At 30.8% G+C, this 9,673-nt stretch overlaps 1 protein-coding gene across 1 annotated transcript; it reads right to left on the bottom strand.

Moving 5' to 3' along the window:
* Window positions 1-2,123: 2,123 nt before the first annotated feature.
* Window positions 2,124-7,491, bottom strand: LOC145578071 (GDSL esterase/lipase At4g18970-like). The gene is made up of 5 exons (XM_081635470.1): window positions 7,224-7,491; window positions 6,029-6,153; window positions 5,549-5,788; window positions 5,210-5,450; window positions 2,124-2,356 (listed from the first exon to the last, which is right to left on the bottom strand). Exons 1-5 carry the CDS (start codon window positions 7,450-7,452, stop codon window positions 2,124-2,126), a joined length of 1,068 nt encoding a protein of 355 aa, XP_081491596.1. The 5' UTR covers window positions 7,453-7,491.
* Window positions 7,492-9,673: the final 2,182 nt, after the last annotated feature.

Here is a 9,673-nt window from a genome sequence, read left to right as displayed (position 1 = left end):
TTTGGTTGCTTTTCTTTTGATCGTGGGTTATCATAATATCCTTCATCGTTCGATGCAAGATTTAGATCCAGTTTGAGCATCCGATTTTCTCCCGCTCCGACTGCGAGGGTGTGATAGAGAATATTCGTAAAATATTATTCTTCTAGGTTTACGATATATTTCATATCAGATTATTTTTATGATATCTTTACATATGTTGTTAGTTACCTAACATGATTAGGACTCTCAATATAACCATATAAATGTTGATCAATGGAAATCATTCTCATCAAGGAGTTCATATTATCTGACAATTATAATATGACCTTTGACTAGGTATAAGATTTTTATTTTTTATTTTTTTTTCAGATTTCTTTGTTTGAATTTGAACTAATTACAATTCTGAAATTCATTTTTTAAATATTATATCTATGACTTTTTTCATTTAAATATCTAAAGTTAATTAATTGCATTATAATTTGTGACGAAATTAAAACTTTACTATTATTTTTTTCTCTTTCAATTTTTAAAATTCAAATAAATGCATACATTTCAATTTAATATGCAAAGATATGAAAAAGCTGATATTGATCCACATCCTAAATGACAAACAATCAATATCATCTTCAAATTCTTTGAGTGAACTTTATTACATTTGTTTTAAAGAAAGGTATACAAGAATTTAATATATATATTTATTGTGAATATTTTACCGTCTTGCTAATTGTATGTTTGAAAAATGACCCCGAAATTCTACTCCCTTTAATTAGTGTCCTAGTACTCTATCATTGTATGTACGGTTTTTTTTTATTGCTAAATATCTTTAATTTCATAAAGAAAATAATTATAAAAACTATATATTAAAAAAATACATATCATTACGAATCTAATTAATAAGACCCCAATTGATATATTCTTTTCTTTATAGATTATCATACACAAATAAGATTAAAGTTTGGTTAAATTAGACAATCAAATCAGATCAAATTAAATCAGATTAGATAAGTGAAAATAAGGTGAAATAAACAATCCCTTAATTTCCTAATAAACCCAATCCAGTCGAACCCTTAGAGAAAGAAAGCCTTTTTTTAATGTAAAAAGAACATATGCCACAATTTTCATTTTTTTTTTCTCAGTTCCACTATCTTTTCCCTCTTTTTTACTTTTAATTAATGAGAATAAGTATATAATAATTCATAGGCAAAATTAGCAGCAACACCTTGAACTATGACTTAGGCATACTAAGTACCCTCAACCTTTGCGTAGTAACCAAAACACCACCAAGTACAGTGTTAGGTGTAATGCGTGCCTTAAATGATAATTTTCAGCCAATTAAATTCATCGGAGGAGGTGAATCTTTGCTCTCTAGAACAATTAAAAGAAATGTTGAACAATTCTCATCCATTTGGCACGCATGGATTCACCTCATCCGGTGAAATAAGTGACCAAAATTCATTTAAGATACGCGTCGCACCTAACACCATACTTGGTGAGTTGGTGGTCTTTTGGCTAATACATAAAGTTCATGGTGCTCAGTACACCTAAGCTATACTTCAGAGTATTGCGGCCAAATTTGCCTAATTTATACAGGAGTTGTTCTACTGTCTCACGTTGAATAAGGGAGTGACTGAGAGAGAGAATGACAAGCATGTAATCCCGGTCAACTACACAAGTTAATACCAAATTATTTTGTGACAGAAACATATATAAAGCTCAGATAGTCAAATTGATTTTAATTTGGGTGGAGAAGACACGTATGTAATGTTAGTTTTAGCTTTTAAATACCATATACAAATTTAGAAATATAAACATGAATGAACAAACATATATACTTTGGATATTGCACTATAGAAATATAGAATGTAACTACAATGGGGTCATAAGATAACCTTTCTAACTGAAGATAAAAAAATTTATCATATGGTCCAATTTATTTCTAACATGAACAAATACTTCGAACATTTTAGTTAAAAGAGGACGCATAGTAAGAATTAAAAAAAATCAGATATCACATCAATCTGTAATCAATTTTATTATGAACACAAAATGAAATAAATAAATAAATAAAAGCGGGAATGATCGCATATATGAGATGTTGATCAAAGAACCGCAAATTTGGAGCAACAATAATGATATCACTCGTATCAGTATGTTGCTTTGCCCTTCTGAGTGTTTGTTAATTGATTGATATTCATTGGACGAGCGATCCGACGATCTGAAGTGTTATATGCAGCTTTTGCTACCATTCCATTCATAACATCACTTGGATGAACTCCGTCAAAGTAAGCATAAAAGTCCCGATTGGCGCATGGTGTACTGTGAGGCTCACACTCGAAAACAATATTCAATGTGCAACAAGGCGAGCTAGTATTGATATCTGTATCAGTTGATTTGATATTCACATCAGATTTTATAGCTAGATATTAAGTTGTTTTGTAATATGTTATTCGGACTCAGATATCCATGACCGACAAAGACACATTGTTAGATATTTTGAAAAGGGATGAAAAGAATAATGCATGGAAGCTATAGAACAGAAACTCAAACTTATGACTAAATATTTTCACCGCACAAAAATCAACTTACATAATACATTTAAATAGAAAGAGAAACCTCACTAATTGGTCCTATAATTTAGGAACATTAATTTACTAACATAGTAACATTACTCCACTAACCCTATGATATTTCACCACCAATAGTTTCGTTCAACACATCAAACTTACTGACTACTAACTGATTTCCTAAATATTAGTACCAAGCTTTGACTAATCTACTCACTACATATCTATAAATTTAACTAAAGTAACAATCGCTGACATCATCCCCTATTTAAATCGTACAGATGTCAAGTTGTAATAAAAAAAATTTCCTCCTAAATCAATTGCTGACATCATATTCTGATTTTTATTTTTACTTATTATTTGAAACCTTCTTAAATTTTACCTTAAATTATTAAATTATATATACGATGTATTTTTTTTTTTTTGAAGACAATTATTATATTATGTTACTAGATTAACTCCCGTGCGATGCACGGATATAACAAAAGTTTTTATAATTGTGTAAACTACTTCAAAGACATATCATCTTTATATTACATACGATATTATTAACATAAACCAAACAACAAAAATTAAAATAATATAAGCAAAAGAAAACTCACGTGATACTCCGTATTTGTTTTGTTTAAGGTTTCTAAGAGGTTTTAGCAATGAAAACTAAAAAATTTAATATATACTGTATTAAACTACTTTAGAATCAATATTAAAATATGAAAAGGAAAAAAAATTTTGGACGGGAAAAAAATGAAGGAGAAGCTGACACATGTACAATTTGAAAAAAGTGATGATGTCAGCGGTTATTCCTTTAGTAATATTTATAGATTTTCTATTTTTTTTTTTAACATTATTATGGATTTATACAAGACTATCTAGCTTCCAAGTATAATTACTCCCGGTTTAAGAGTACTCTGTATTGTATAATTTGGTTAAATTTTTACTATCTTCAAAATTATTTAGATCTAAATACCGTTGTAATTAATGATTATGTTTATATAAAAAAAGAATTAAAAAAATTAATGATTATGTTTCTATATTTTTTTTTTCTCATATGAACTCAGGCCGGGAGGACCTGTGAGAGGTTCCGACCCGGTAGGGCCCTTCTCCTTACCAAAATAATAATAATAATAATAATAATAATAATAATAATAATAATGATGATGATGATTAAGTTTCTATATTTGTTTTCTCATATGAGGTACATATATAAATTATATTTATTTCAAAGAAATTTTTTATGTTGTGCATCGCACAGGGCTAATTTAGTTTATAACTATAGATCACCGTGCATGGCAAGGGATCTAACCTAGTTTTAACTAAGAAACTAATATCCCTAACAATAAGATATAGCAACTAACGTATCTTTGAAGCACAACACCAACATACATGTGTTAAGTTTCTGATTTGACTATGTTGATTCCATGATTTAGAACTAAAATAAACCGTCCAAGTATCATATCCATGTCCAAAGTATCAAGGGCTAATACAGGTATATGAGGTAAAATTAATAGCATTACGCCATCAACTCCATTAAAAAAAATACTACCTCCAATTTTTTTTAATTGTAACTTTGGAATATTTTATATCTCACAAGTAATACCCCAAAATTAAAACTAAAAAAAAATTGGAGGTAATATAAAGTATAGTTTGTACAAGATTTAAATATGCAACATCTTCAAATAAAAGACTTCTAACACTAGATGTCATTCCGTTAAGTTATCTTATATGTTCATTCGATTATATAGTTAATGACAATAGTCCCTCTTTTTCTTATTTTTTTGCCCCATAAAAGTAAAGTTATTTTTTTAAAAATTTTTGGTTGAAAAGAGTTGATGAGAGAATAAAGCGGTGGAGTTCATGTAATGATTGTTCGAGGAAAAGGAGTGGTCCCTACAAGCTACAACCAAAATTAGTACTTTCTCTTTGTCAATTTGTTAGTCCCATATACTATTTTGGGCGTTTTAAAAAGATCTATCCATATTGAATATATTCTACTTTTAACTTAGTTTTTATTTCCTATTTTATGCATAATAAATTCTGATTGGTTAGATTAACTGATTGTGATTTAATGACATGACTCTAAGTAAAGAAATTACTCCCTTGATTTATGCAATTATGGCTAATGCTTTTTTAAAAAAATAAAAAAAAATTAAATAAGGCAAAACTATTTATGAATTGTTTTTTTATTTTAATGCTAGATTCCAAATATTCTCCTTTTCTTATTTTATGTGATTGATTTTATATAGGACTCTCATATTAAAACGGAGGGAGTATAAATCAAAATCAAAGCGATAAACAAAAAAAGGAAAATTGGAATAATATTAAGAGAAGAAGGGAGTGGTATATAAATTTTTAAATATACTCCGTAATTTTATCTGGGAAAATGATAAACTATGTATAAGAATCTAAAAAATGAAATATCAAGGATAAATTAACATTAATTACACTAATTTACGCTTGATTTTATTATGAGTTCCCAACATGATTCTATTTTAAAGGGTATATTTAATGTTTATATATATAGTCCTAAGCGCTACATATATCATTACGTGTTTATTTGATAAGAGAGGATTGAGTCATGGATCAAACGTGACATAGCTGATTTTATGTAATTTAATGATCTTGCCATAGCTTGGGACCAAACACTATTTCATTGTCAAACGACGTACCTGCTGGAAGGGGATTTAAAGCTTGGAAGGCGGAGAAATTAATGAGCGTAAATTTGGCCCCAGGAAGCCTTGCATTGAAATCATCCACAAGCGATTCAAGCTTTGTATTGAATATGATTGCGGCTTGGTTAACTTCATCTACGCATTGAGTTGTATTGTTCATAATCATTTGAGCCGGCACGCAACCTAGTTGACCAATGCCGAAAACTACTACCATTCTAGCGCCAGTATTATATAGCGTCTAACACACAAATAAAACAAAACTAAGATTAATTTGTAGACATAGTCGTCGTATGTAGGTTTAGAGGGATCGGAGGTGAGAAGGAACAAAGAACATACCCGTAATTGTAGTCTATATCGAGCAATTAATCGATTAGCATACTCATCAGGGGTGAAGAGCCTCTTTGAAGGATAAAGTAGTGGCAAGAAGTAATTATTAATGTAGTCATTGCTACCAATATTAACAGTGTACAAGCACTTGTTCAAGTAGTTAGAAACTGGTCCGCGAACCATAAATTGAAGCCTTAAAATGGTCTTAATATAATTTTGTATTTGTCGATCCAACCATATACGATCACCCTGAAATAAAATGTAAGATCAAAATTATGATGAATACAAACGATTATATATGTTTAGTAAAAAAATGTAGATATGTGTCACGTACAAAAAAAATATTGTAAGTGTGAATTTAGAATCAATCATCATTTATTTATGAACTATATTCTAGCTAGCTTGTCATTCTTGAAAATTTGTGGTTTTTTATTAGTAGATTATAAGGATAAAACATGTGTAGTAAACGAGTAGAAATTATGATCATACCAATTCAAATCCAGTTTCAATGAGGATTCCAGCAGAACCTGATGCGAAATTGACACCTCTCAATATATCTTTATCCATTTGATCTCTATATGGTGTTATAGACTTGTTGAATCCAAGAAATGTAGCTGTAAATCCAACATTTGAATATAAATTACAATTTTACATATGATAGCTTTATTTATTGGATCGATGTATGAACGAATTTTTATAGCGGATTAAACAAAACTTGTCGAATCTAAGTGAACATATTATTAACTCTTATGAGCTACAAATCCTTCAATATTTACATGATTGTAATTTATGCTCGTCCCTATTTAATTAGTTCCAGATTGTTTACTAGGCGGACAACACTGGCGGAGCCACTTTTTTTTTCAAAAAAAAATGTTTTTTATCTTTTATTTTGCTAAATGATTAATACTAAATAAGCTAGATCAGTGGTCATAGGACTTGCAATAAAGACTTGTTGTAGGAGGACGAAGGATCAAACCTTGTTGCACTTTGAATAATTTAAACTGTTCCTTTATAGGAATAATACCCCAAATTCTTGTTCCATCCATTTTTTTTCCCTTATTTTTTAATGTAAAATATAGTATTCCTTTCATTTTTTTTCTTAATAATTATTCCATATATTTATTTGAATAATTCAAATTGTAGTTTTCCATGAATAATACCCCAAAATTCCAGTTATAATAATAGAGATCGAATTATGAACCGTATAATACCCCAAAATTCCGGTTATAATAATAGAGATCGAATTATGAATCGTGCATTTAATTAGCTATATTATTTAATGTGGGATTCTTCAAAAATTCTAAACCAATAAGCATATATTAATGGAGGAAGAATTTGTAGATGTTGGATTATTTAGACTAATAAGTACTCCATATTTTAGAAAGTTTGAGTTGCAATACTTTAACAATTTAAGTATATGTATGTTCTAACATTTTTGTCTAACTAAGCGAATTTTATTTGTTCCTCCGGTTTGAGATTCCTGGCTGCGCCACTGGCGGACAATATTTTAATGTGTTTAATTTGACTAGTATAAATCACAAAAAAATAACATAGTAACCAAAAGATCATCAAGGATTATACATTTCCAAATCTATGAGGACAAAGCGTTTACTACATAAAAAGTGCAAGTAACTTCACCGGGAGATTAGTGATAAGTTAAAATTGATCAATAAGGTATACTTACAAATATAGTCATCAATAGTCCGGTTGTTGGTAAACCTTCCAGTGGATACACCTCCATGGAAATCAACGCCATAAGGCGGGAAATTTGCCTTAGCCAGTGTTACAAGGTGGTTGTTGTTTCCAACATCGGACAATGAGTCCCCAAAAATGAAATAACATGGCACTTTTGGTTCACCATTAACCAAAACTCCGCAAATCATAGGAAAAACGAAAACTAGAATTGCCAACATATTGGGAATTGATTGCGCAGAAGAGTTAGTCTTAAAACTCTGTGATATTGAAGATGGGAGTAGTGGTCTTGGATTGCATGTTGATACTGCATACTTATAGTAAGTTTTTGTGACAAGGAAGCCAATGCAATGTATGTAGTTATGTACGTCATTTCAAAGCTTTTAAGTTTGATTGAAAAAAAAACAGAACAATTATTGAAGGATTAAGACTTGCTAATGATAATTTTATTTGAAGTATCTAAATTAAGAAAGTAATTGTTTATGTTTGGTGAAATTGCATCTTGCAACATGTTTTCACATTGAAGAAAGATAGCAAAGTGCAATTATGGGCTTCCTGAGTGGAATATGCGTACCTCAGCAAGTTTCATCATCTATTCTGAGTGGAATTCAATGTACAGCAGGGGGGAAGTTGGGGGGAGTAATTGATTCTAATTGAATTTCATTACTGAATTCAATTTCATTTAACAGAGGAGAGAGAATAAAATTTAGGAGAAAATAATAGGGTTAGGGGGAGAAAGGGAGGAAAACGTGGGAAAAAAGAAAAAAGAAAGTTTTAAGTCGTCACGTGCGCACCACCCACGTGGTGGTCAATGCCGGACTTTTGTGGTCAATTCCCACTTTTCGACGTCAAGGTCTCCACCACAATCTAAAATGTAAAAGTCCTTCTATGCCACTTTCGATTTATAAAGTCCTTCCTTGCAAACAAGTCCATTTAAAAGATCTTTTAATGCAAATTTTCCTATATTAAAACATTTTACTTTTTATTAGGTATTAGTTTTTCTTCTGTTTTTAAATACTTGCTACATTTCTCTATGCGTGGAGTTTTAGGAGAAATTAGAAAAAGTAATAAAATATGGAGGTGGTGGAGTAGGTGGAAGAATAAAAAAAATTGTAAAAAGTAAAAGTAGTTGAGAGAATTAGAGGAGAGAGAATATGAAATTAATAAAATATGATTTATATTGGGTCCACCAAGTGAGAGAAATACATTAAATATTGTAAAACCTTTTCAAAAAAAAGAAATTGAGCAAGTATTTAAAAACGGCCAGAAATAAAAAGTTGTGCAAATATTTAAAAACGAAGGGAGTATCTTAAAACAACATCTTTTCTAGTAGGTAGGTTCTCACAAAATTAGGGTTTTATTTGTTAGCTTTCAACAAAAAAATCATAAAATTATTAAATATGTTCGCCACACAATATATTCAAACTTACCATTTACAAGCTTAATTTAATATTTATTAATAAATAGAATTTGAATTACGCATTAAACTATCTTCCAACCAAATATCCCTACCCTTCAATAGGGGGGCAAATTAACTCGGGAGCTGCCGAGTAGGAAAAATAAATAACCATGTCATTTTTTTTAACACATAAAAGACGATATATTAATTACTTATAAGGTTTTACAACAAACAACCTTAAACCGTCAACAAAATTAGAGGCAGAGATACTAAGAACAATATACGACCTTAAAACAGAAACAAAATTAGAGGCCCAACAGCTACTACTACAAATAGTGCCCCTCCGAAAAGCAGAAAAACATAAACTGAAGCTATAAGTAGAGTTTATCCAGAGTATGACAGCAGGTGAGTCAAGCTGCTCGCATAGCAGCAATGGCAGCCTGTTCTTCTTCATAGATCGGCCTAGCTCTTTCCGGGCACACCATATGAAGGGTGTGACCAACACTCATATCCAGACCAAAGGCAGCAAGTTCGTGAGCCACTGCATTGTTGTTTCTTTTAACATGCGTGATATCAAAGACATCAAAATATTTGATGGTTTCCTTGATCACAGCAGCCAATTCATGGTTGATGTTTTTTCCAGGTGAGTTGAGCATAACCTGTAGAGACAAGGCATCCACTTCTAGCTCAACCTCCTTTATTTGCAGCCTCTTGACCATTGCAAGTCCCTCTCTAACTGCGAGAAACTCAGAAGCAAAAGCCGTAACAGCATTATACTTGCTTGAAAAGCCCATGATCCATACCATCATCCTTCCTCACAACTCCCCCTCCTGCAGCAACATAAATAGAGACCCAAGCACCATCCGTGTTGATTTTAACCCATCCTTGAGGGGGAGGGTTCCAAGTCTTCAAGACCCTCGAGCTGCTCGGTAAACCAGAATCTATAGCTTTGCCCTGTATAATATGATTAGTACATTGATAGTCCACAATAAATCTACTAAAAACTACTCTTGATCTGAACATTTTAAGATCAAAGACCGCAA

The sequence above is a fragment of the Chenopodium album genome, chromosome 14 (genome assembly GCF_948465745.1).
Source record: "Chenopodium album chromosome 14, dcCheAlbu1.1, whole genome shotgun sequence".
Lineage (NCBI taxonomy): Eukaryota > Viridiplantae > Streptophyta > Magnoliopsida > Caryophyllales > Amaranthaceae > Chenopodium > Chenopodium album.
This window is presented reverse-complemented; position numbering and strand designations above follow the sequence as displayed.

What these genes read in the sequence shown, in the direction of transcription:
- LOC145578071 (XM_081635470.1), bottom strand. Translation starts at nt 7,452, where the DNA reads ATGTTGGCAATTCTAGTTTTCGTTTTTCCTATGATTTGCGGAGTTTTG. An exon ending in GATATAGACTACAATTACGG is followed by an intron (nt 5,451 to 5,548) that starts GTATGTTCTTTG and finishes TTTGTGTGTTAG; the next exon opens with ACGCTATATAATACTGGCGC. An exon ending in TTTAAATCCCCTTCCAGCAG is followed by an intron (nt 2,357 to 5,209) that starts GTACGTCGTTTG and finishes CAACTGATACAG; the next exon opens with ATATCAATACTAGCTCGCCT.